Raw genomic sequence first — 27,340 nt, forward strand, 5'->3', positions numbered from 1 at the left:
AAATCCCGTAAACAAACCAGTCTGTGAAAAAAGTATTGGAAGAATGAATTAAAAATTATGTTCTACATACTAAAAAAAGTTAGGAACTATAATATATATTTTTTTTTAAGGAAGGATTAAAAAAAAAGAAACATTTTTCTTCGTTGGGATGATCAGGAGAATCAGGGATGCATTTTTTTGCATTAAACTAAAAAAGAAAAAAAACTTTCTTTTTCATTAGTCAAAACAGATTAAATAGATTGAAATTCAAATATTCTTTAAAAAGGAGACAGATTAGGAAAAGTATGAGATTACAAGATTTAAATCTAAAACAATGATTTAAATTTTATTATTTAATTATTGGTTCAAATCAGGTTTTTTTTTCTTGGAAGATTCTTATTCCGTTCTTTATGTAAGATAATTTTGATAAAGAAACCAAACAAACCAGTTTAAATATTATTTGTCAATAAAATGCAGTTATTAATAGTTATTAAATGGGAGCTTATTTAATTCAAGTTTTAAAGTTTATGACTTTCGGTAAAACCTTTTATGCTATCACACAAAATTCTCTCCCAAATATGAAAAATGCAATTTAACCACGAGAGTACAAATTGTATTATTTAAGATAAAAATTTACAGTTGTTTTTTTTTTTTTTTTTTAACGTTAATAAATAAATAAATAAAAATTTTTACCTTGTTATCCTTTGTTGGAAAGTTAAATGAAACGCGTCACGCGGTCATTAAATTTACTAAAAGTAATCTCCATTTTCTGATTGTGGACTGATTGAGTAAATAATCTAGAAGGCAGATCAAAAGTTGTTATATATATTTTTTTTTTATAAAATTTTTGTATTTTATGCAACTTTATTTTATTTTATTTTTAATGTAGGGATCGCAGGGATATACGTATTTGTTCTGTGTTACATATTGCATAGTATATTATTATTATTATTAAAAACTATATTATTATTAAAACCGTTATATTTTATTTTCATGGAATATATGGAATATAGGAATATTTTAATATCCGATTTTATCGTAACATCCAATCAAATCCACCCAACCACGTGACTTTGATTTTTTCAACCCTCGCATTCTAGAAAAAGACTTTGGATTCCAAAGTTACAAATAAAAAGAAAAAAGTTGTTAAACATAAAAAAGTTGGAAATTAATAAACCTTTAAAAGGTCAAATTCCCGGGTTGAATAACTGCACAATTTCTTGGTTTATGCGGGAATTTTACTTTTTTTATATAGTACAAATATTTATATTTACACAACTAATATTCATTATTTGTAATATTTTTAGTAAAAACCATTATAAAATGAATTATGACGCATTATTATTCTAACTATTTTCTTTATTTATGTTTTGACTCTTAAATATTTTCACCTTTTCCCTCGCATGTTTGTCGTAGACAAATATTAACGCACTTATTTTATTAAGCAAATGGTATGATTGCAACCATAAAATTTCGCGCAGAAATGAAATTAAACGTTTAAGAATTTAATAAATTTAAACCCTTCAGGGTTTTGTTTATCGTTTTGTGGTTAATATAGCATATATAATGTTTCGAATTGAAGCGGACTCAAGTCGTTCACCCGTATGACTCGAATTCTTTCCTTATGTACAGCATGTATGTGAAAAGAAAAGATTCTGAATTAATTTAATAATCAATTGATAATAATTATTTAAATATTTTTGTTTAATTATGAATTAATGAAAATGCTCGTAAATTTAATCTCCTGATAAACAAATATAATTATTAATAAATTATTATTAATTTAATATTTATTAATAATTTAATAATTTTTTTTTTAAAAAAAATCTATTAATAAATATAATTTAATAATTTAATAATTTTTTAAAAAAAATCTATTAATAAATATAAATAATTACGATAAAATTTTGAATTTCTTAATTTCTTAATAACAAAATAATAATAATTAACAAATAATAATTTATAATTCGACATTTCCGCTCAAAATATATTTTTCGTGAATAAATTAAAAATCTAGAAACTTGAATTTTTTTTTTTGTTACGAAATTTTATTCATGATTATTCTTTATTGGTCGATATAAAATTCCGGGCTGCATAAATTTAACAGTAAAACATACATGATCGTTAATTAATGTTTATATTTTAGTAAGACCTTGCAGGATGATAAATGTCATGTGATTGGTAGGGATTTACTTTCCGTTTTTCCGACATTTGGGTTTGGAGCTCATGAAAAAGCGACGTCAAAATTTTTTTTTGGTAATATTGAAAGTTAATAACAAGGAAACATTTAACCCCGATTGTATATGCAAAATTATTTATTATTTATATTATTTACTCAAATGTTTTTTTTTTTACAAGTTTTAAGGTTCTAGACATTTAAAAAACAAAATCAAATGATCATTCCTATTTTAAAAACTTACATAAAATTTATTCGAAAAAAAAAAAGATATGCAATAATTATTAAGTGAAACTTTCGGTAACAATTCAAACGCGTTTGAATGAAACTTTCTTTCCTAATTGATAAAGTAATTAAGGCATGCAGGAAAAATCCGAATCATGGGACATGTAAATTTTTCTTCACAAACAAAAAAAAAACAGGGTTGCATATTGACGTTATTAACGTTATCATTAATCCTTTCTTTCATGTGATTAGATTAAAACGTAATTTATATCGGACATACGACGAATACGTCAAAGAAATTTGTCAAAATTTCATTGGTATATGTGGTTGATAATTTCATTCCTTGTATTTAACCTTGAATGAAAAAACCTTGAATGAAAGAACCTTGAATGAAAGAACCTTGAATGAAAAATCTTTATATAACAAATTTTTTTTCTTTCTCCTTTATCCAACAACTTTTTTTAAATTTAAATTCTAATTTTCGAACTTTAACAGATGGCTATTCCATTTTTCGATATAATGGATAAAAGTTCTAAAATTGGAAATTTTTAATAACTAAATGAAAACCGCATTGTATTACTACATTATATTTATATTTACGTAGTAATATTAACGTGTACCATCATCATTAGGTATTAGGACTGGTATAAAAGGATTTAATATGAAACGGTGGTTAAAACAAGAGATTATCATATACATCTTACTGGAATAATTATTTCGATACACCACATAATAAGTTTTTATTTACGTAGCATTTACGTGAAAATGAAAAAAAAAATATTATTTCGTGCATTGTCTACGGCATATGATCAGGATTAACAATTTTGGTACGTGTGATAGGCCTAAAAAAAAGGGGTCGACACAAATTGTGATATTAAAAAGTGAGAATAACATTTGGACAAGGTCAGCTCTGTGTCAAAGTTACACAATGTTAAAAAAAAAACATATATAATGATTTTTTTTTTTAAGAAAAAAAAATAATAATAATAAAAAAAATAATAATAAAAAAAAAAAAAAAAATTCCCCAATATATAAAAGTTTCCCCCGCAAAACAATTGCCGCCATTATTTAAGTTTTTTTTTAACAAGTAAATAACATTAACAGGTTATCATCTTCAACTTTAATTTTATTTTGGAGACAAATTTTAAATGATTGCAAATTTATTTTGATTGAATGAAATTACTATTGTAACACAATTAGTCTGTTTGTTTACTAGTATAAATTTTTTTGAGAATAGGGATGATTGTTCATTTAATTTTAATCTACGCCATTTAAACAAATTATGAATAAATTTATTTTTGTTACTATGGGGACATTTTTTTTTTCAATTCACTCTTGAACAATATTCAAATAGATTTTAATTGTAAATAAAAATTTTATCGAAGTGAGATCTTCGAAATTCCAAAAATCAGAATCCTAACGGAGTTTAGACTAACAACAATAGAGTTGTTCAATAATCCAAATACCTGATGATGATCAATAACAACATTATGAACCTTAAATTCTGGTTTCCGAAACCAATCAAAAATGTTGAAATTTTAATATTTTATTTCTTTTTTTGAATAATACTTCATTATCTTCTAATAAGCATGTTATGTCATTTATGCGGGTAAAAGATTATCTTCACATTTCACACTATACCATTATTGAATTTTTTTTCTTTCATTTCCTGTATTCCTGTATCACCCTTTTCGGAATCCTTTAATATATAATACAGTAAGCTTTCTTTTTCGATAAACAAGAATTTTCATTAGTAATAGATTGAATTAATTTCTTCTCCGTAATAAAACACATATTATATGATATTAATTACCGTACATGTATTAATAACAATTACTTTCTATTAGATTACGGAGTTGTTTATAATCATTAAAATTCATTAAATCATTATAATCATTGTTATATAAAGTCCGAACAATTATTTTAATTAATTAGGATATATAAGCCACATATATTTTACAAGGTTTCGAATTTATTAAAAATATTTTTTATGTAAATAAATAAGAAATAAAAATTTTATTAAAAGTCTAATACCCGACATGTTTACGGTAAATGACCAATGTGGAAAAATATTAAAGTCATGTGATTAAAGTAAACATTATCAATATCAGATATCAATATATATCAAATATAAATATATCAATATCAAATATATCAATATTAATATACCTCCATCTTCCCCTGCTATTGGTTTAGTTTCATCATTATGTTATTATTAGAAATGATGGGAACCTATTTTTTCTTGTTATACTGAAATTTATTGTAAAAAATAGTATACATGACGCAATGAACAAAATACATGCAATGACGGAAATGTCCATTTTATCATATATATCAAATAAAGAAAAGAAAAGTAGATCATTAAAATCACTAAACTAATTTTTACTAGGATTAAACCATCATAATTTTTATAATTCTGGCCACGAAATAAAAAATAATTAACTAAATTGGCTAAATTTCAACATGTGTTGATCGTCACCTAAAAATGTCAAATAAACCCTTTACTTTCTCATAGAAGTAGAACTTAATTCGGAATACAAAGCACAGTAGAATAAAAAATAAAACGCGATTAATTACACAATAATGACATTATCCATAATTACAAATTTTGCAATTTGTAATAGGAGAACCAAAGATATAAAATACATACATAATTTCGTTCGTGTTTTATATTATAATAATAAACTTAAAATAGATTTTAAAAGATTAAATATGTATATATTTATCTGGCGTATATTTAATCTATTACTACGTGAATTAATTAAATATGGCAGCATTACTTAAATAAACAATGTGACCTAAAAATAAATAAAAAGTCACGTCACATTGGAAGTCATGCGATCCATCATAATAAGCAAAGCACCGTCTTATAAAAAAAAAAATCATATATAAAAAACATTTTTAATATATTTTATTTACTTCATTTAATTTTAATTTTTTTTTTTCTTTGTTTTTCAATATTGGAAAACAAGATCAAAAAGAAAACCTTTTTTTTTTTTTAAAAAAAAAAATCAAATTCTTTTTTGAAAATTCTATTGGTATTAAGGATAGTGAAACAAGTTTGATTTGATTTGAAAATCACGATTATTTGAATCCAGGATCATTTAAAGAGATTCAACATCAATGGTTCAAAAAGAACACAATCATATGCATTTATAAAATTATAATTGTTTGATTCCAAGTTTTATTTCTTGTTTCAATTCCTGCGATTAATAATTAATAATAAATATTAATATTGATTGTTTGTACAGTAAAAATTAATTAAACAAAATATAAATAAATTATATTATATAATATATAAATATTAACTAAAACGCCCAAATAGATAATCTGTCATCAAACGGGATCATGCATTACGTGTTTAATTTTACGTTTGATATTAATCATATTAATCATATTAATCAATAATTAGCGGCGCGTGTTTCTTTCGGGTATTCCATTTCATACTCCGCTAAATATTTTACACGTATTTATATCAGTTATAATTTCGTCAATTTCGTCATAAATTATTTATCTTAATTCAGCGAATAATCTCTATATTAAGAACTAAACTTCATCTTGTGATTTATTATTGAATTGATGATAATCAATAATTCCAAGATCACGCAACTTATACTATAATATAAATTATATTTTTTATTTATTTTATTTTGTTTATTTATTTATTTTATTTATTTGTTTTATTTATTTATTTATTTCTATTATGATGGCTTATAAAAAGAATTTCTTTGTTTTCTTTTGATGGTTAGAATTATCTTGAAATATGCGAACACGCGTTTATATTTATTTATTATTAGTAAGGGAATTCTGGATTCTGGTAGTTAGTATGGTTTACCTGTAAATATTATGAGCATTATGCGTTTGAAATGGTAAAACATGTTTTTAATTTATTTCTTTTAAAGTTAATTCGAAATAATCACATATTCACATTTAATATGTTTCCAGTTTCGTAAGAAATTAAAATTGTAAAAATAGAAAAATAGAACAATCTTTTAATTATTTTGACTCAGGAACGGAATTCTAATAGTAAGCATGCAATATGTATATTATTATTTTCAAGGAGTTTGTTTCCGAATTTATGTTATCAAGGTTACTCCGAATAAAGAAAAATGAATAAAAAGAAAGAAAGAAAAAAAAATTAAAATCTCCGATTTTACATACAAATCACATGATTACGATGTTGATAGAATATTCCGCAGTTACATTACAATAATGATGATCGGAGTTTAAATAATGTTTTTCTATTTTTATAGAACATAAAATTAAAATTTTTTTTAAAAAAAAAAAAGTTTATGCAAAATTAAAAATAAATTTCTATTTTACAACAATTAAGAACAATCTATTATTATTATTATTATTATTATTTTCTTCGTGCGTACTATGTAATATGTATGGTATTATGGTTGTTACTATTACTATTTTTTTGCGTATGATTACTACAGTATTATATTATTCTATTAAGACGATCTATAAATTCATGATTATTAATTGTGCTTTTTTTTAAAAGAAATTTAATCCCCGACTTGCAGGCCAAGAATTTTGTACATACATTTTTATACGTGTGTAACTTGATATCATTCAATAATATATAATAATTTATATTCTTACCTATTTTATGTATTTTACATAATGCAGTAATCAATTAGACGCAGTAAAATATTGTAGATTTTGATGCACGGGCCATGTGTTTTTTTTTACACGTGGGTTAATTACAGTAAATGAAAAAAAAAATATATCGATACTACATATAAACAAAATATACAAATTCAATAATGTTCAATTATGGTATCAACGTTGAAGTACAAATAAATCTTTACACAAGACCAAAAAAACTGGTAAGACTTGTTAAAAAACTTGATAAAATAATTATTGTTAGTGATAAAATTTATTTTGAAATAAATAAGATTATTATCTCGGTAATTATTATAATTATGCAGTGAAATTATATGTTAATAATCAACGCATATAAGTAAAAGTATATTAAACCAATCATTTATCAGTACCACTAATAAAAATTTATTAATATGCGGAAAATCCGAACACAAAATTTGAATCTGATCAAGGTAAATCGATTTAATTCATAGATAATTAACTTTAACCAATTAATAATATTATTATCACTAAATATTTTCGTTAATAATAATAACTCGGCGTGAAAATTGTAGATCCTTAAATATTTATTTGCTATTTACCTAAATATTTTTTTCGATTTTATAAATATAAAATGAATTTACATATGAAAATGTTAATCGAAACCGTATACAATGTGCTCTTGTTTATTACTTTAATGGTTTGCTTTTCTCGCAGCAGCATAACCGATCATTAAATACATTAAACATGTGTTCAAATAATTAAATAATTATCAACTGAAACCCCATGCAACGAAATTACATCATCCTTATTTTCTATATATGTATTCAAGGTAAAAAAAAAGAAATTATGGTCATATTATTTTAAGTTTATTATATGCACGATCATGTACTATATTAAACTCGGAAAATTAAAAATTCATTAGTATAATAGAATTTACCTCGTGAAAATATTCAATTGTATTGTGTTTATAACTCATGAAAAAAAAATAAAAAAAATGACAGCTGAGTAACAGCATTATGCGTGTTATGGTATCAAACGATAGATTCACTCTCGTGTGGATTTACTTCTGCAGTGAATATATATATATATATATATTTGTTTTAAATTGAATAAATTTGCATGACCTTTTGTTATCCAAAATATTATATTAAAATTTCGACAAGTTTAATTAGGTGGTTTCGTTTAGTTGCACATCAAAAAGAGATGATGGTTTCATATGATATGGACATGTGTTATATGAGACACAAGTTAAGTTATCACAGAGATAATAAGGGTGAGTACCCTCTTTTTTTAGGTGATAATAAATCAATATCCATGCATATATATTTTGTACTTCACAGAAAGTCGTACACAATATTATTTTTCACACAACGGAAAGCCCCGTATTCAAAAGTCAAACAATTGTTTATATTATACCTGATACGGCTAAATTTTTTTTTACTAATAAAAACTTGATATTAACTTGTTTAAATATTTTTTCTCCTTACTTACTTTTTATGAGATGCAGGTATGGGTTTCCTTAATTCAAAATTTTTTTAAACTTCATTTGCATACACTGTTGATACTGTTGATGTAAATCATAAAAAAATGGCGGGAAAAAATCAAGAAAATGATTGGACCACCCTTCCATGTAACAGAGCTTAAATTTAAAATTTCTGCAAATTTTTAAACACAAATACGTTATCGTAAGACGTACTATTTTATTATTATTTGTTTTTTGTAAATCCTTAAATGACTAAGTTAAATTAAATTCTTTTATAATTTATCTTTTTTCAGTTCAAATTAAATAGAATTAATAAACGGAGTTTTAATCCCGACTTTACGCTTATCAATATATATTACAATCAGAAATTAAAGTTGATTATTCGGACTTACATTAAATTTCCAATTAAAGAATTTCATTAAAAACTCGACTTTCCTATATTAATAAGCGCAGTACGTGATATGTAAGTAATACCAATTTATTTCGTACGTCCATTATAGCTTTGTTTATATTAATATTTGTTTTCTTATTGGGACGGCGAATATGTTGATTACGTATCATTTATTTAGTTAGTTAGTTAGAATAACGTTTCAATTATTTACAGTATTATTTATTAGTTTCGTCCTTTGTAGTAAATTTTTAACCTTTGTAATTTCCCTTTGTTTTTTAAGTTGTACAATATAAATAAATTCTAAGCTTATCAAAAAAAAAACAAGTTTATTTTTTTTGCAAACACTAAAAAACAACATAAATATATATGCTATATCATATTATATATATTTTATTTAAATGTTATATATATCTATATGAAACATTTTTAATTCATTGTATGTTGTGAAAAAAACTATATTTATTATAGCATCTTTGTTTTTCTTAATCCCGAGAAAAGAAATATCGCGTGAATGGTTTAAAACTTTTTTGGAAGAAATGAACATTTACCATGAATTGACTAAAAAAAGATCGGTAAACCTTGTTATAAATAAAACAGGGGTCAAAAGGTCTTTTTTTTTTAATTCTATAGGTATTAACTTGGAAAAATCCGGCAAATTTCGGAAAATAAAAAATTCCGGTGAAAACTCTGGGTAAAAATCGAAAAAAAAACCCCTCATATTCTCATTCTTTTGGGTCTTTGTAATATGGTGACAAAAAAAAAAAAAGTTTTTCTTTGTTTAGATTAGATTTGAGAATATTCGGAAAAATATCAAATAAATTATGATTTGTATCCAAATAAAGATTATTATCTGGTAACACGGGATTTTTTATTTATTTATTTATTTATTTTTATTCTTCCTTTGCGTAATCTCATTAAAAGTGCTTCTATAAAAAATTTCGTCCGAATAAACTGATAAAGATCTTTTTTTTCAAATTTGTTTAAAAAAGACTTTTTACTTTAACATTTATTATCAGGGAATTGACCAAGATTATCAATTTTTCATAAAATACTCGAATTTTCACTTGAATATATATTCGAAATACAAAGCTGACCTTTAAAGCTGGCATATCGCACAGCCAATAGAATTGCAATGTTACTTATCATGTGATTATTCAGTCATATTATTTTTGAGTTTTGATTTCCTTCACTATTTTTTATGTTTAAAAATGCTATTAAGGTCTAAATGTTTGAAAAAAAAAAATGTTTTGGGGTATTAGTGGTGATTTATGTTATATAATTTATAATAAAAAGCACTTGCTATGACAGCTGCGTTACCTGCGTATCAGCGTATGTCATCTGACATTTAGAGCATTTCGTGACAATCATTTAATGATTTATAGTTAATTCTACCAACATTAAATATTTCAAATTCCGCAATAATTTCAGCCAAGATTAATGATAGTCTCTGGACATATTTATCATATGATGCACTGCTAAGTATGCAACCTGCTGAATAATTAAAAATGATGAGATTCGTGTTATAAAGATCAAATTTTATTATTGGTGTCTTTAAAGCATAAAATTATTGGTTCTACCGTTCAAGCGTTTCGGCAAAATATGTATAAAAATCTCAAACATTTTCCGAACAAACCAATCATGTTTATTTATTTTATTATAAAAGCATACAGTAACTTTGAAAAAAATTTTTAGTGTTATTCCACAAATAGTACATTATAAATCATCTATTATCTATAATTAATATATCCGAATTTTTATTAAATCATCCATGAGAGGCCAAAACTTTTATTTAATCCTGTAATTCCGGCAAAAAAAAAAATTGTAATTTCACGTTTGTAACATGATTAACCCTTGTAAATCACATAATCTACCCATGTCCACGTTAAACAAAATCTATCCGAGGTCATACTATACCAATAGGTCTACGACTTTCAAAATCGACCCTTAATTAGTCCGATGTACTGTATATAAAAGGTTTATAATTTATAATTTTTTTTTGTTTTTAAATCAAGGGTTGGTTATTTGTCTGCAAATCCCTGTTGCAAATCCCTGTTGTAAATCCCATGTATTTAAATATGGAGTCGTAGCCCATTTAACGCGTTCTCTTTGTTTAAATTAAAAAAACTAAATTAAATAATTTTAGTAATCTTCATTATTGCGTATTTCACTGAGTCAAACCTCTGTTAAATTTAGTGATTATTTAATTAGTTTATATAACACAATAATATCATAATATCACATAGACACATATTAACTAACTCCTAAAAGAAAATTAAACACAATTATTAGAAAAACTTTCAGGAACAAAGCTTTAGTGTATTGTCTTTAATTTTTTTTTTTTCTCATTCATAAATATTAACGAAAATAGTCAAGAGTACAACATTATCTAACCTTTTTTTTTCCTACTTTTATCCGATTATCCGATTTCGCGTTCTATTAAAAAATATTATTCATCTTGTAATTATTAAATAAGTTCTTTTTTTTTTATATTGCGTGGGAAATGGGGGGAAATTCTTAAAAAGATAATCATAAAATCGGAATTTTCGGAACTAAATAAAAAAGAAACCTTTTTCCGATCCGTTTTCGCGTTACTAAAATTGAATTAACCTTATTTAATTTTATCATTAATAATCATTAAAAATTAATAACGATCTAAAACTTCTCATTGATATCTCAATTTTATTTATATTTAATAGATTCGGGATCCTTTTTTTTTTTTTTTTAACTTTATACGGTACAGTTCAATCTTTAATAAAAGATTACATAAAGCATTATTAAATAATAAATAAAAACATTATTAATGTTATTAATGTACTTTTATTAATAAAAAAAACATTTCACTTGCATATTGTAACTTGCATATTTGTATTTTTTGTAACGCGATAATAAATCTTTCGCTTTTTAGAATAAAATAATGAAAAAAATAACTTTTTGGATCTAAATTAATAAATTGAAATAGATTATTGTGCATTTCGTGAATTTACTCATTGATTTATTCCCGAAATATACATATCAATGCTTTTATTTAAAGAAAAAATAAATGAATCCTTTCCTATTATCGTTATATAAATATTATTATTATTATTATTATTATTATTATTATTAACGATGACTTGTTCTTCATTATAGGAAAACAAGAGAAAAAAAAAGAAATCTTAATTTATTTTTAACTTTTACTTGCATAATTAAATCATTCCGTTCATTCCCCCGTTCGTTTATTTTATATTAGATTAGATAGACTAAATTAGTTGTCGATACCTAAATAATGACAGCTTTTTTAAATAATTTACAACAATGGTCAAATTTAAGTTTAATAAGATTTTCCTTTCAAATCCATATTAAACCGTAGCTTTCATGGCTCAATTCGGTATCATTACGTTTTTGTGACACATCGTCCCATTGTTAAAATCACGTGAATATTTGTGAATAATCCCCAGCATTACCATCAACTCCCCCGTAAAAAAGTTTCTCTCAAATATATTGATGTGAGAATTGAAAAATTATTATATGAAGTTATTTTTGCAAATTATGAGAATTTCTTGGGGTCGTTAAAAAGTACTAATTTTTATAATTTAATTTATAATTCATTATTACGGTCGGTTTCATTTAAAAAATTTTCTCTCTGTTTTTTTTTCTTCATCTCTCTAAATTATGATCTAATAAAAAAATTTTAGTTATATTAAATTTTTTAGTGATAACCCTGGTATATATATGTAAGTATTTCTTTTAAAGTTCACCTGTGGTGAATGTCACCGGATACCAGTCTTTAAGTTGTGATGGAATTATTTAAATTAATGGGAATAACAATAGAATGTTACGTGGTGCATCATACAGTAGCAATATGTATCTGATAGAGTACAATTTACAAATTTATATTATTCATTAATTTATTTAAAGAGTAAGATAACCAAAAGTACACTAGGCCCATAATTCCCTTATACATCTCAAGTCTCAACTTAATCAATTTCACTTAAAATAGTATCTATCAAGTCGAGTAAAACCATTTATTTTCATTAGTATTTGATATGTATGATGATTATATCATATCATCTATGCAAATACAGACCTAAACATGGTTTATAACTTTATATGTATATATATATTGGAGAAATTCGAAAAAAATAAAAAAGAAAATAAGGGAATCGATGGTTAACGATCGCGTATTAAATGAATTTCCTTTCAATCGTATTTTCGTCGTTTTTTTGAAGGTCTACTCCCTAATTTATGAGAAGGTCGTTAAAAGTTAACTCTAGGAAGTAACAAGATCATGACTAAGATCATGTCACCACGAATTTGACCACCATTAAACTCTTTAAATTTAACATTAAACAATAGCTTTTAAACCGAACGCATATTTCATGTCATCATGTAGATCTTGATAATATAACCAAAATTTTTAGTATAAAACGTGACGCGACTGACGCGTATAAGATGCTCGCTCCTGTTGAAACTCTATTAATTATCTAAACTTCATTATTTCGTAATCGAAAATTAAACATTAGTGAGTAAGTGGACAAACCACACCTTTTAAATGCTTTGCTTTATTGTTTCAAGGTATAGTTTTTAAAAGATTCTTATTACAATAATATATTTTCAGTTAAGAAAAAGTACTCTATATTTATAAAAAAAAAATTTTTTTTTTAAAAAATACAGATAAACAATTACAAATACATTCAAAGAACTTTTAAATATTTTGATTGATTATATGAAAATCAATTACTAAATTACGAGAACTTAACAGAATAAGAATTATTGGTAATTTTTCGGACCAAGATGAAATATGACATTTTTGCCTTTCTGTTTCTTTTGCTTCTTCTTTTTGTTTCCATCTTTTGTACTTTCACTGTATGAAGAATCATCCTCACTATCATTTTCATTCTTGTTATTATCAGATGCAGATGATCCTCCTTGTCCCCATGCATTGCTTTCTGATCCGTTCTTTTTGATTCTTTGTTGTGAAAAAGAAGAGTTTGAATTTATAGGTAATTCAGGAAACTCAACATTTTCAGCTTTAGTAGGTCTACCTCTGACAAAAGCGGTTGTATATGATGAAGTATTTGAAGAATTATTTACACTAGATGAAGGAGATTCCCTACGTGGAGAGGATTGGACGAATTTTGGAGAAGAGTTTTTCCAAAGATCATTATTAGAAGTACTAGCTGAAGTTGCAAGTGAAGGATAAGCAGAATTATTTTTTTTGGATTCACGGGCAGCAATAGCAGCAATTTTATCCCAAACTTGAGGTCCACTACTTGATTTTGTACCACCAGATCGAGTAGTTGAAGATTTAATTACTAATACACGAGGTGATGGTTTAGGTGTCGTAATATTTGGTTTAGAATTACTTTGTGTAGAATTTACTGGTTCTAAAGCAGGAAAATCGGTAGTAGTACGCTGTAACCAGTAATTTTCAAATTAATATTATTGTTATAAGAATTATATAAAATCGAAAATTATATAATTCACAAATGATTACCTTAGCTTTATGATCATTCCATGCTCTTAATAATTCTTGTTTCTTCTTCTCGTCTTCCAATACTTCTACCATACCATTTACGACTTTACCGACATCCTCCTTTCTGTTAAACAGCTCCAATAATGATTCAACGTATGAATGTGCGCTAAGAAATGAGGAGTCACTGTATAATTCAGTTATCGAATTAAATTCATCCATTTTGGCGGAATCGTTGGATAAAAGTCCGAAAACACGTTGGTGCAAAACTAATTTACGAGAACTGAAATTTCATTGAATGGTTAGAAACTTGTATACAATAAATGAAGTGGAAAAGAAAAAGGAAATATATATATATATATATTATGTATATACTTTGAATTTGAATTTTCAAAACTAGACAAGGCTTTTTCTCTGTAGTTTAAGGCACTAGTGCTATTGCTACTATTTGACGTAGAAGTTGAATGGCTCGTAGATGGTAAAGGAGGAAAGGCATAATTATTTCTTTTTTTTGTAGACTCAAACATTGGTGGTTGTTGTAAAGAATAAGGTGGAGTTGGGGAAGTTTCACTTCGACTACTACTTGCAACCGTTTGTGTAGGTCTATCAGCAGTGGGTTTAGGCTTATTAGCAGTGGGTTTAGGCTTATCAGCAGGTTTATGTTTATCAACTGGTTTAGGTTTATCAACAGGCTTAGAATTTTGCTTTACTCTTTCACTGTAATTTTTAATGGTACCTGAATTATTACTCATGCTAACCCCCATTGCATCACTTAGTGTAGGAAAATCTTCTTCCCGTATGCGAGGTGGTGTGTAAGCATTACGTAATTGCACCTCACTTTCTGGTGATTCATTCGCTGATCCGATCACTTCATCAGGAGACAAAGCACCGAAACCTGGAGGTGGTCTTGTTGTTGTTCTAGCATTAACAGTCGTACCGTTGACAGCAGAGGGAGTGGAATCTAGATTAAGATTTTGAGTTTGACGTGAAATTTCTTCAACTACAGTTTGTACAACCTCATCGCCATCTGCCCGCCTCTCCGACTACACAAAATTATTTAAATTTTAGATCTTAGATAAAAAGCATCAATGACTCATTTAGAATGTTTCATTGATTCAACTCAAAAAAAAAAAAATGATAAGTACGGTTTGTCTATAATTCCTACCTGTCTCTCACGACTTCTTCGCCGTCGTGGATGTGTATCTGCGTAACTATTGGTATAAAGAATCCCAATCCTCCTTGCTTCATGTTTAGCTCTTTGTCCGCTTAAATTAGTTCCGTGAACTTCGACCTATATTAAAAAAGTCATAATATTATTAGAAATATTATTAAAATATTTTTTTTAAAAAAAAAAAACTTACTTCATGAGCCTTTAAATCAATTTCTGTTTCAAATACAATAAATTTTTTCTCTAAACACTCTTTATCTTGACAAAGATAGTGTTCCGAATTGAAATGACCTTCCTAAAAAAAAAAAAGATAGAAACTATAAATTATATGTAAAATAAATCAAGATTTAAGATATTAATTAAACAAATAATACATACTAATGAATTATAGTCGCGATAATAACCATGTCTTATACCAGCTCTCATGCAAATAAAGCATTCTTCATGCTTATCACGGCAATGTTCATAGAGTTCATCATCTCCATAAAAGCGTCTTTTACAAAATTCACATTCAGGATGCCCTCTGAACCCCGAATCATCGTCACCTTCACGAAAGTGTTTATCAAGATCTTTATTATTGAAAAGAGAATGTTCATGTGAAAAGATCTTTTTATGTCGAATGCAGATATCACTAAAATTTATAGTATTTCAAAAATGTTTATGTTAATAATTAAAATTAAAACTATACAATTTATAACTTTATTATAATATAAATTAACATACCATAACATTAAATGATGATAATCTTTAATATGTCGCTTTAATTCCGGCCATCCCTCACAAGACACGTCACAGTTCGAATATGGACAATTATATTTCAATAGTAACTTTATATCATCAAGCATTTCTTGATCCTCACAATAAGCATTCAAATCCTCGTCAAAGTATGGAATATCAGATTCCTTAAAATCTTGGAATTCTTTATCATGTTTACGAGTAAAGATAACTTTATCTTGTTCAGTCTAAATATATCATTAAAATTAATTCACATTATGTTGAAAATTGACGTTAAATAAATAATCAATCTTTATCATTACCTTACAATAAGCGCAATTCTTATTTTCATATAATGCTCTTATCCTCAATGAACACAAGTGACAAAATTTATGGTTACATTCCGAAACAGCATAGTATATAACGGGGTTTGCGCAGATAAAACAAACGGATTCATTTGAGGGAACTGGAGAAAGAGAATCATTTTCGTTCAAATTAATATTTCCGTTCAAATTAGAATCCTCGTCCGAATGAGAATTTTCATTTAAATTGGAATTTTCGTTCGAATTAGAGAAAGTACGTCTAGTAGCTGCAGAGCTTCTTGAATTTTGACTAGAGCTTGAATTATATTCTCGATGGTTCGACGAATGTCTTACAAAATGATGATAAGGACGACCTCGACCTCGTCCTCGACCTCGTCCTCGTCCTCGTCCTCCTCGTGGTCTATGATCATTATAGTGGCGCTGTTCTCTGTTAGATCGTTCAGGACGTTCAGGGCCAGTACCTGAGACGGTTTGTATATCAGTCGAGTTTGATGTGGTAGACATTGAAATTATGAAATTAAAATTAATGGAAATTTTTATTGTGATAAAAAAATCGATCCGGATAAAAACAATAAATTTATTAAATTTGACATATGTAGATGAATGTAGATGATTACCAATAAATCACATGCGGGATACACTCGGAGATTTTCTTGGAAACAATGATTTCTAATGAAGTTGTAACAATAAAGAACATTTCAGAAGAAACTGATAATACAGAATGTTGGATATTCGGCTATGGTTCTCTAATTTGGAAGCCACCACCTATATATGAGGAAAAGTTAGTGTTATATTTTGTTTTATTCTTGTGAGATCACTGTATACTAAAGAATTATTCACTCAGAATACCAGGTTTTATTAAAGGATATGTTCGAAGGTTTTGGCAGGTATATACTATCGCTTTTTAATTAAATTTGTTTTGGTGGCTTTATTTTATTTATTTCTTATTCTTTGTACGATTGATTATCTTTCTTTAGCGAAGTACAGACCATCGAGGAACTGTAGAAAACCCCGGTCGAGTTGTGACTTTAATCCCAATTGAGGAATGGAAATTACTTAACGATTATGTAGGATAAAAACTTTAGTCAATTGTAAAAAAAATATATATATGTATGTATATAAACTTCACTAATTTATTCGAATTTTCTAGCACGTTCATAAAGAAGATGATGTTACTTGGGGTGTCGCATACAAAATCAACAAGAAAGATGTTAAGGAAGTGATGGATTATCTGGATTATCGAGAGAAGGTTTGTTATTATTGAGTTTGTACAAAATTTTTGTAGATAAATGCTAATTTATTTACTTTATAGAATGGATACACTATACATTATTTGGATATATATCAATTAGAAAAAGAAGAGCCCATTATAAAAAATGTAGGAGATTAGTCATCTTTATCAGTTTCCTTTAAATTAATTTAAAAGCGTTCCAACCTTTTCTTTTTTTTTAACATCTCTCCTATTAGGCGATAGTATATATTGCTACAACCAAAAATGAGGAATATGTTGGACCAACTTCTTTGGATTTGTTGGCTCAGAAAATATATGAATGCATTGGTAAATTATTTTATAATTGTCTCATTCTTTCTTGACTTATTAATTACAATATTGAATTATTATTATTATTCTTATTATTTCATTAGGTCCAAGTGGACCTAACAGTGAATATTTACTTAACCTTGCATCTGCACTTAGAACTATAGCACCAAATGCGTATGATGCTCATTTATTTGATCTCGAAGAAAGAATATTAAAATTGATTAAAACATCAGGTTATTTATAAAATAAATATCAAATATAGTGTATAAAAGAGAATATTAATTTATTTAATTTATTATATTTTCATAGCCTATAAGTTAGTTTATTTTTGAACTTAACTATTTACAAATTATCATTTATGAAATTTGCAGCGACCCTTAATTAAAATAATATAATTAATCAATCTAATCCCCCCCCCTTTTAATTATTATAGAATAAATAGAAATTAAAAAAGTTCAAGTCTGCGTTATATTATAGAACAAATAGAAATTAAAAAGTTTAACTCTGTATTGTAATTTAATATACACTATAAAAAATCTTAGATTTATAATAAGCTATTATTATATAACAATAATTATAAATCTACAAAGTAAAAACTTATATTATACATTTAAATCTATAATAGTTAAAACAGGGAAAAAAAAGAACTTGAAGAGTCGATTATGATTTTTTATCGAATGTTTCGTTACTTCGATTTTTTGAAGCTGAAGAAGAATGGTTGGGAATTTTTTCTGTATATATGTGTGTGATTTAAAAAAAAAAAGAAAATAATTTCCAATCAAACTTGTGATTCAGATCCATCAACGGAAGTATAACCGTTTCCGTTAACATTATTAGCAGGAGTATAATCATAACCATACCCATCATCTTTTTCCTTATTATTTGAAGGTATTTCTTTTTTTGGATCAGGTTTACTATACACATATGTTGCAATTAAAACAAGTGTAGCCCCCATCAAAAATGTTGAAGTAACAATAAAATTAAAGAGATAAACTGATGCGAGGAAGCTAAGAATAATTGAGATTGATGTAGCAAATCCCTTAAGAATATTGTCTGCATATTTTACGACCATGGCAACAATAATACCACCAATAGCTTGACAGGCGATTGCTCCTAGAACTACATAATTGTAATTATAAAAGAACCCATTTTTCCAAACTCCTGCCCCATCTTTCCACCAAACTCCCATAATTAAAGCCGGGAAAAGTGAAAAGAATGAAAGTTGAACATTTCGAATCCATACGGAAGCTTTAGAATTTTTAAGAACTTTTTCAAAATATACACCAGCGATACCAGAAATTACGCAAGCTACAGCCACAGCCCCTAAACCCACAATTTTTTCCATGGTCGCATCATCATCCTCATTTGAATTTACATGATCGCTACTTGGCATTTGAACAAGTGCAACACCAAAAGTGAGTAAGACTAAAGAAAACCATTTCATTCCGCTTAAAGAAGTTTTGAGCATAATGACAGAACATAAAGCTGTTGTCAAGATTTTTAATTGATAAGTAACTTGAAAGGTAGCAGCATCCAACATGCTTACGGCAACATATTGTAAATTATTTTGAATAGTGTAAAGAGCTGCTGGAATCATTAATTTCCATGCGTCAGGTGCAAAAATTTGAGAATAGAGTTCTTGAATACTAAGTCGTCCAGTCTCACGCACTTGATTTCGTCCAGCGACATAGAGACAGATAATGAGCTTAATTAGCTCTGATAAAAATACGGCAGTTGAAGTATAATATAAATTCTCTTTATCAAGTCGAGAGTAACGCATTACGATTACTAGCGTACTATTTTGAATGCAAAGTGTGACCAAACTGACATACTTTAAAGGTATGCCGAGAATAGTTGCGTCAGCTGCCATCATAAAGATATTATTTTTTTTTTGAAATAGGAAAAAAACTCGAGATGACCAAGGGCTTATAATTGTGAGTAAAGGGTTGCAGAGCAAGTTACGAACTATGGAAAAAATATTTATAATATGATTTAACTAAATAAAAATTATAAATAGAATAAAAATAAACAAATACGCTATAAAGAAGGTCCTTTGAATCTTTAAAAAGGGTTACTTCAACCTATAACAATTTGGAAGGAGATAATTATGCTATGATTTTGATGCAGTGCAACTATAAAAACGACGAAATTTAATGATATCTTCCGACTATGGCGAAACTATATTTAGTAAGGATCCTCGCCAAAACTTTATAATTTTTAAATTAATCTGTGATTTTACGACTGGTTTTTCGTATTATGAATTAGTCTTCGATTGAAGTGAAATTCATGCGGTTTTATTGAGACGTTGGACGAGATGATTATCCGCGTTTAAATCGTCGACTAAATAATATATTCCGGAAGTTACTATTTAAAGTATTCAAAAATAAAAGAATAGAAATTTTACAGGGATTAAACCTTAATTGATCTATATTTAGAATATGTATGCCATAATTCGATTGTCTCAATGACAAACGGTTTTTAAACACAGTTGTTATATTTTTAGTAAGGAGATAACACTCCGTATGTGATAGGATCATTGGATTAATTTACCCGTTGTTTATCGCGAATCTAATAAATCTAATGGAACACAAACGATCGAGATCAATAGATGGTTGACATGTCTTGGCAAAATTAGAGAACGTAGCAAATGACAGTGGTGTAAACAAATAGTATCTTGTGTCTTGTCCTACTTTTTATTATTATTACAAAAATAGGTACTTGTGCTTCCTTGTAAAAAGCGTGTTGTTTTTCCATTTTAGAAATGTACGAGTCGATATTGCATTGGCTGATTATCATTTTGAAATTTCATTTCGTTGATTTCGTTATGATACCGTTTTTTAGAAATTTCATAATGTCCAAAGCTAGCGCCGTTAAAATTGTCCCACAAAAGCATATCGATGAAGGAACTTCATTTGCCAGTACATTAAAAGCTCTAGAAGATCCCATACCTTCTCTTCCAGCTAAACCAATTACTATTTCTATCGTTGGTGCTGGTCAGAGGTTTGTTAATTTTACGAGCCAAGAATCTTTTCAAACAAAAACCAACGATAATTACCGAATCTTATTTCTTATATTATCAGAGGTTGCGGATACGCATTTTATGCTAAAATGAATCCACAATTGGCTAAGGTTGTTGCTGTTGCTGAACCGCGTGAAAGTCGCAGGAAAAAAATGCAAGAGGTTTTGGTTTAATTACTAATGTTGTACGAATTTAAAAATTTTTTTTTTGATTTAAATTTGCTTTTTATTAGACATATAATATTCCTGACGAAAATGTATTTAGCGATTGGAAAGAAGTATGTAATTTTTATTACTTTTAAATAAACAACTTCAACAAATTAATTTAAAATCCTGAATTATTTTAGCTCGCAAAACGTCCTAAGATAAGTGACGCGATTGTAATTGCAACTTTGGATCATCTCCATATGGAACCCGCAATCGCATTTGCAGATTTAAAATATCATATTTTACTAGAAAAGCCAATGTCCGTCAATCTTGATGAATGCAAAAAAATTACCGATGCTGCAATCAGAAACAAAGTAAGGAATTACTGAAATTGGATTCTTTTATACATTACTATTTTAATTAACAAACCAAAAAATTTAATTAGATCGTGTTCTTAGTAGGTTTGTATTTTTTTCCAGATCAAGCAGATTTTCCGTTTAATAGGCAGATCGAATTTTATTAGATCATATGATTTTAATCAAACTCAAACGTCATTTATTTCAGGACACGTGTTAAGATACACTCCACATAATCGGCTTATTAAAAGAATTATCGATTCAGGGTTGTTGGGAAATATTATTAATATTCAACACTTGGAACCGGTTGGTAATTGGCATTTTGCACACTCGGTGAGTAGAAAGTTAGTTGTTTTATGGTTCAGTAAATGTTTCATACTTTTAATGAAAACATTCTTTTAATTCAAAGTATGTAAGAGGCAATTGGAGAAAAGAACAAGATTCTTGCTTTTCCCTAATGACAAAGGTATGTTTAAATGCAGTTAATATAATTACGATCATTTCTCGTATTAACTTTTGATTATAATTTATTAAAAGTGTTGTCACGATATTGGTAATTAAACACGAATTAATGTATATTATTTCATTTCAAATTAAAATCAATTCAAATTAATTAAATTAATTTACAGATTTAATGTTGCATTGGAATGATTCTCCTTGTGTGGTGATTAGACTTTTATTGCTTTTTGAGACGTTTTTTTAAATTATTTTAAGCTAAAATTATATTTACTTTAGAAAATAAGTTCATTTGGAAACTTATCACATTTTAATTCAAGAAATAAACCTACCGGAGCAGGAGATGCAAAGTATGTTACGTGAAAACTATGCTTTTTATATATATAAAAATCAAAGTTATAGAAGTTTATCAAATTTTATGTAGACGATGTCTAGATTGTGCATATGAACCTTCGTGTGCATATTCTGCGAAGAAGATTTATATCAAGTCATTTGAAAACGGAAATACTCATTGGCCCGTAAGCGTGGTTACAGATGTATTTGGTAATATTTTTTTCAAAATAATAAGAATTGACTAACATATTTAGGCACATTATATGCTAAAATATACAATTCCTAAATTTACTATAATAGATATTGAACATTTGGCTGAAGCATTAAAAACTGGGCCGTATGGTCGATGTGTCTATGAATGTGATAATGATGTTGCGGATCACCAGGTACTAATAAGCGCGACATGACTCGATTCAATTTTTTAAATTTTTGCTTTCTATGATAGGTTGTAAATATGGAATTTGCGAGTGGCGCTACAGCAACCGTTACAATGGTTGCTTTTACTGAATCCATATGTGAAAGAAAAGTAAGAATTTAGTATTTATATATTTTTTTTCATAAATAACCTCGAGAATAAAGATTAAAAGTCTCTCTTTTATTTAATAAAAAAAAGACTAGGTAAAGGAATCCATTATCAAAATATTGGTGTTCTTATATACGAATTAAAAATAAATTTTACTATATAAAAGGATCTTTGGCTCTCTTGGAGAGATAGAATGTGATGGTATGAACACAATAAGCTATTATAATTTCCTAACGAAAAAGAAAGAAATTCTAAACGCTAAAAATATCACTGGTGGTACTGATTTGGGTGGCCATGGTAAGTTTTATTCTAATTTAATGTAACAATTAGTTTTTAATTAATATGTTAAATATCATTAATAATTACAGGTGGAGGTGACATTGGCTTAATGGAAGCATTTCTTTATGCAATTTCATCAAAAGACGAATCTAACAAATTTAATGTTTCAGGAGCTGAAGAAACATTCGGTAATTAGACATCATCATTATTATTTATTATCTAAACAAGAAAAGCTCGAAGTAAAATAATTCTATAATTCTGAATATGAATAGATTCCCATTTATATGTGTTTGCCGCGGAACATTCGAGGAGAATCGGACAAGTTGTTAATATTGAAGATTTTAAACACAATACTGACAAAACCGAAAATGATATTTAAAATACTGATTGATTTAAAGCTATAATTTGTATTAACGTAAATAAATTTATTTATTATAAAAGAAACTTATTTATTTTTTACGAGAAATCTAAACCACTTAAAGAGGATTTATTTTAAGATTGGTTGAACACTTTACTTTCAATATAAATTGCGATCAGCAAACAGTAAACTTTTCACGATCTGACGTTAACGTTTGTCCGATTAACATATTAATTACTAACTTTGATATTAAACTAAAATGGATTTTCCGACGCGATTGCAAACAAAATTCAGACACATATATCTGTTTGTTATTTTGTTCTTAACAGGAAATTTTGATGATTAGTTCAACCCATGATTAAATATATGTGACTTATTTGTACATCAATGTACTAGCTGTAGTACAAGAAGGTTTCATTTATAATATAGCGTTTTGATATATAATCAATTTTACAATTTAGTCATTTATCATTTGGATCGTGATACATTTTTTCACTGTTCAAGACTTTTGCAATCATTTTTGATAATAAAACTTTAGCTCCGGTTCAAAACATGTATTCATTCGCTAGCAAAATATATAATAGTGTAGTTGGAAGTTCCGAAGAACAAATTATCGAGGAAAGTACAGAACAAGAAATTACTAAAAATACAAAAACCACAAACCAAACTATAGAAGAAACCTCCCAAGCTGGACAAACGACCGTAAAAGTTTCGTTGACGACGGAAGAGAATTTAAGTACCGCAAATGTTACCAAAGAATTTACAGTTCCACTTTCTGTGCCGAAAATGCAAGTGTCTGATTTTAATGGTATGCATAAAATCGAATTTTTGATATTAGTTGTATTATAGTTTCTAATAAGCTTTCGCCATATTCATAGGTATAATATCCGATGTTGCTCCAACGTTCCCAAGTATTGACAGTCCACAACGTTCCAAAAAACGAACACCTCTGGAGAAAGCAAACAAACTACGACAAAAGATTGCTTTGGAACCCGGTCATTCCCCATTAGATTGGGCAAAATTAACCAGTAGTGGAGCTAACCTTAGGGTGATTTGAAAAGATCTATTTGTAATAAACTGTGAATTAAAGTTAATTTTATGTCTTTATTTGATAGGGAGTTTCAGAAATAAGAAAGTACCCCATTGAAGAAGTTAGACTTCATAAGACTAAAGATGATGCATGGACAGTATTTAATGGCAAAATTTATAACATTACTCCATATCTCAAATTTCACCCTGGAGGTAAGCTCTATGAAAAAAAAGGATAATTATAATTATATATATTATTAATAATTTAAAATTTTGCATCATTTCAAAAAGGTGAAAAAGAGTTAATGAGATCTGCTGGTAAAGATGGGACCAAATTATTTAGTAAGTTAGATTTAATACTGAATAATATCCCTAAAATAATCTTATTTAATTCTCTTTTTTTTTCCTTTTCCTTTTCCTTAGTGACAACACACGCATGGGTAAATTATGAGTTCATGTTGGAAAAATGTTTTGTCGGTTTTCTAGTTGGAGAACAGCATAATTTATTAACTTAAATAACTTAAATATAAATTGGACATTATTAATCCACCAATAATATAAATAATATAAAAACTAATTTTTCTAATTTATTAATATTCACTTAATAAAAGATTACTACTTCACAATTTTCCTTGTTCGCTTAATTCTTGTTTCTCTTTATCACTAAGTGACCAGAATTCACTAATTTTGTGATGATACCAATTTCGTATCTAAAATTTTTCGGGATATAAATAGAAAAGCACAACCAGCAAATAAAATATCTTGGAATTTAATAATAAGAAAACATACAGGTACAAAACAATGACTATCTTGTCCAAAGTCTGCATATAATACGATATATACTCCAGTAGCTAATAATAAATTCGAATTATTCACTTTAAATTGCAATTAGTTAATTGCTCTTCACGTTCTTACTTACCTACACTTAAAACAATACTACCAACATGATAAGACCTTGAATAAGGTGATAAATATCGTACTAAACCTAAATTTTGTACTCTTCTACCATACTTTAAGAATAATGAAGGATCTGCTGTTTCCTTTGTTGGAATCGGCGATTTTGGAGAAAATTTATTTATTCGCATTATTGTTTTTTTTTTATTTTTATATTTTAAGAAAACGAAAACTTTTTTTTTTTTTCAGCTATTTATACTTTTTTCTAAACGTGCTACGTGATACAATCTATCAAACCAATTATAAAAATTGAGATAAGATTTATTCCAGAATTTAAAATTTCTTAGCCATATGCAGTATTAACGAAAACTGTCAAATAAACGTCATACTAATAGTGAACATAAAAATTATAATTAGACTTTCAAGAGATTATAAATTCGTTACCAATTACATTTAACCACATAAAATCTATTTACTCGGGTTGTAAAAGACATCCACTAACAATACGTTTTCTAAAATCATTAATATAGGCAACCATATTTTCAGTATCATCTAATTTGACACCAGAAGATCTAACTGTGGGACCAATTTCTCTTTCTAATTGAATTAAAGATGATTTAATTTTTTCAATATATTCTGTTAATTCGTTGTTTAATCTTTGTATTTCATCAGATTCTTTTAGGGTTTTTTCAGATTTAGCTTTAAGTTCTTGAATTTTTTCACGAAGATCATCAATTTCTATTGAAGTTAATTTATTTTCTTGTTCAAGTTTTTGTTGTTGAGTACGCTTGCCTAAAAATATATTTTATTTGCGATAAGTAATTGTTAATGTGGTTGAAAAAGTAAATAGATTGACTAATATAGTTACTTCGGTCATAATTAAGAAATTTCTTAGTAAAAATGGGAAATCCAAGACGTTTTTGTAAATTCACTTGTTCACTTTCTGTGAATAAAATTAATTTTATATTTTTTTGAAACCGTAATGATATACTTATAAAATATGAACGATTTATACCAGAAGAATGACCAGAATTAAGCGTATCTTCAAAATCTTCATGAAATTTTTCAACAATTCCCTATTAAAAAACACGATATAGTAAAATTTATAAACGAACAGCAATAAAAAGAGTACTAGTTCATACCTTTTGATTTACTATAGCTGTAATAGATTCCTTTGGATTTTTATTTTGATCGTCAACATCTAAGGTTAAATAATTACTATCATAGTCTTCAGATGAACCAGAAGTTGGTTCATAATAGTCTGCTACCTTTCTCCCACTTCTGGTTCGACGTTGTTTTAGTTTATCATTAGCGCCAGCTGCCTTCTCCGAAGATCTTTTTATTGTGTTTACATTACTACTACCTTGACTAGAAACATATTCTTTTAATGATCTACCAATATGAAATTAATCCGTAATATTAGAATTACAAAGGATAAAACGAAAAATTAATAAAAACTTCAAATTTTACCTCATATTTTTTGCGCGTTGAGCTCGTGTAAGAGTCATTTTGCAATAAGAACAGTATTTTCTTTTATATTCGAAATAATTTTTTGAATAATTACAAAAATATAAGCGGGAGAAACAAAAAAAAAAGGATAGTTTGGAACAATAAAGTTACAAATACCCTTTTATTTACTAACCATTGTTAACTCAAAATCAAAGAATTTATTGATCCGTATATTTATTAATAAAAGTAAATACGTAATAATATTTATATAATAATTTGTACGTCTCATGCAGTTTTTAAAACCCGAATTTATTAATTTGATTTGTTTCCAAACTGCGACAACAAAGAATAATCATCAACAAGGGGGAATAAAGAAAAAATTGGAAATTAAATCAGTCAGTATCACACGCCAAGTTTGTTGCCATTGTTAAACTCTTCATTGTCATTTTCCGCA

The 27,340-nt window shown here is 27.0% G+C and overlaps 7 protein-coding genes across 7 annotated transcripts; 4 read left to right on the forward strand and 3 right to left on the reverse strand.

Moving 5' to 3' along the window:
* Positions 1-17,159: 17,159 nt before the first annotated feature.
* OCT59_022655 (uncharacterized protein) lies at positions 17,160-18,520 on the forward strand. Its single transcript, XM_025309152.2, has 7 exons — positions 17,160-17,285; positions 17,349-17,391; positions 17,482-17,571; positions 17,655-17,753; positions 17,817-17,882; positions 17,972-18,062; positions 18,149-18,520. The coding sequence occupies exons 1-7, from the start codon at positions 17,167-17,169 to the stop codon at positions 18,286-18,288; spliced, it is 648 nt and encodes a 215-aa protein (XP_025182638.1). The 5' UTR covers positions 17,160-17,166; the 3' UTR covers positions 18,289-18,520.
* OCT59_022656 (uncharacterized protein) lies at positions 18,303-20,077 on the reverse strand. The gene has a single exon (XM_025315525.2). The coding sequence runs from the start codon at positions 19,915-19,917 to the stop codon at positions 18,823-18,825; it is 1,095 nt and encodes a 364-aa protein (XP_025182639.1). The 5' UTR covers positions 19,918-20,077; the 3' UTR covers positions 18,303-18,822.
* Positions 20,078-20,895: 818 nt separating this feature from the next.
* Positions 20,896-22,976, forward strand: OCT59_022657 (uncharacterized protein; the record flags this gene model as incomplete). Its single annotated transcript, XM_025315526.2, has 14 exons — positions 20,896-21,044; positions 21,125-21,224; positions 21,296-21,340; positions 21,410-21,583; positions 21,655-21,670; positions 21,774-21,898; positions 21,975-22,031; positions 22,103-22,118; positions 22,195-22,229; positions 22,301-22,371; positions 22,446-22,564; positions 22,655-22,740; positions 22,800-22,880; positions 22,968-22,976. The coding sequence occupies 14 exons, from the start codon at positions 20,896-20,898 to the stop codon at positions 22,974-22,976; spliced, it is 1,083 nt and encodes a 360-aa protein (XP_025182640.2).
* Positions 22,977-23,080: 104 nt separating this feature from the next.
* OCT59_022658 (uncharacterized protein) lies at positions 23,081-23,625 on the forward strand (the record flags this gene model as incomplete). Its single annotated transcript, XM_066144914.1, has 3 exons — positions 23,081-23,174; positions 23,246-23,344; positions 23,429-23,625. 3 exons carry the CDS (start codon positions 23,081-23,083, stop codon positions 23,533-23,535), a joined length of 300 nt encoding a protein of 99 aa, XP_066006330.1. The 3' UTR covers positions 23,536-23,625.
* A 363-nt stretch (positions 23,626-23,988) lies between these two features.
* Positions 23,989-25,185, forward strand: OCT59_022659 (uncharacterized protein). The gene is made up of 5 exons (XM_025315527.2): positions 23,989-24,322; positions 24,393-24,562; positions 24,630-24,756; positions 24,835-24,885; positions 24,967-25,185. Exons 1-5 carry the CDS (start codon positions 24,067-24,069, stop codon positions 25,056-25,058), a joined length of 696 nt encoding a protein of 231 aa, XP_025182641.1. The 5' UTR covers positions 23,989-24,066; the 3' UTR covers positions 25,059-25,185.
* On the reverse strand, positions 25,026-25,656 carry OCT59_022660 (uncharacterized protein). Its single transcript, XM_025315528.2, has 3 exons — positions 25,463-25,656; positions 25,333-25,394; positions 25,026-25,253 (listed from the first exon to the last, which is right to left on the reverse strand). The coding sequence occupies exons 1-3, from the start codon at positions 25,626-25,628 to the stop codon at positions 25,164-25,166; spliced, it is 318 nt and encodes a 105-aa protein (XP_025182642.1). The 5' UTR covers positions 25,629-25,656; the 3' UTR covers positions 25,026-25,163.
* A 253-nt stretch (positions 25,657-25,909) lies between these two features.
* On the reverse strand, positions 25,910-26,945 carry OCT59_022661 (uncharacterized protein; the record flags this gene model as incomplete). The annotated part of the gene is made up of 5 exons (XM_025334314.2): positions 25,910-26,229; positions 26,306-26,380; positions 26,453-26,513; positions 26,580-26,829; positions 26,908-26,945. The coding sequence occupies 5 exons, from the start codon at positions 26,943-26,945 to the stop codon at positions 25,910-25,912; spliced, it is 744 nt and encodes a 247-aa protein (XP_025182643.1).
* Positions 26,946-27,340: the final 395 nt, after the last annotated feature.

Source organism: Rhizophagus irregularis, chromosome 31 (assembly GCF_026210795.1).
Source record: "Rhizophagus irregularis chromosome 31, complete sequence".
Lineage (NCBI taxonomy): Eukaryota > Fungi > Glomeromycota > Glomeromycetes > Glomerales > Glomeraceae > Rhizophagus > Rhizophagus irregularis.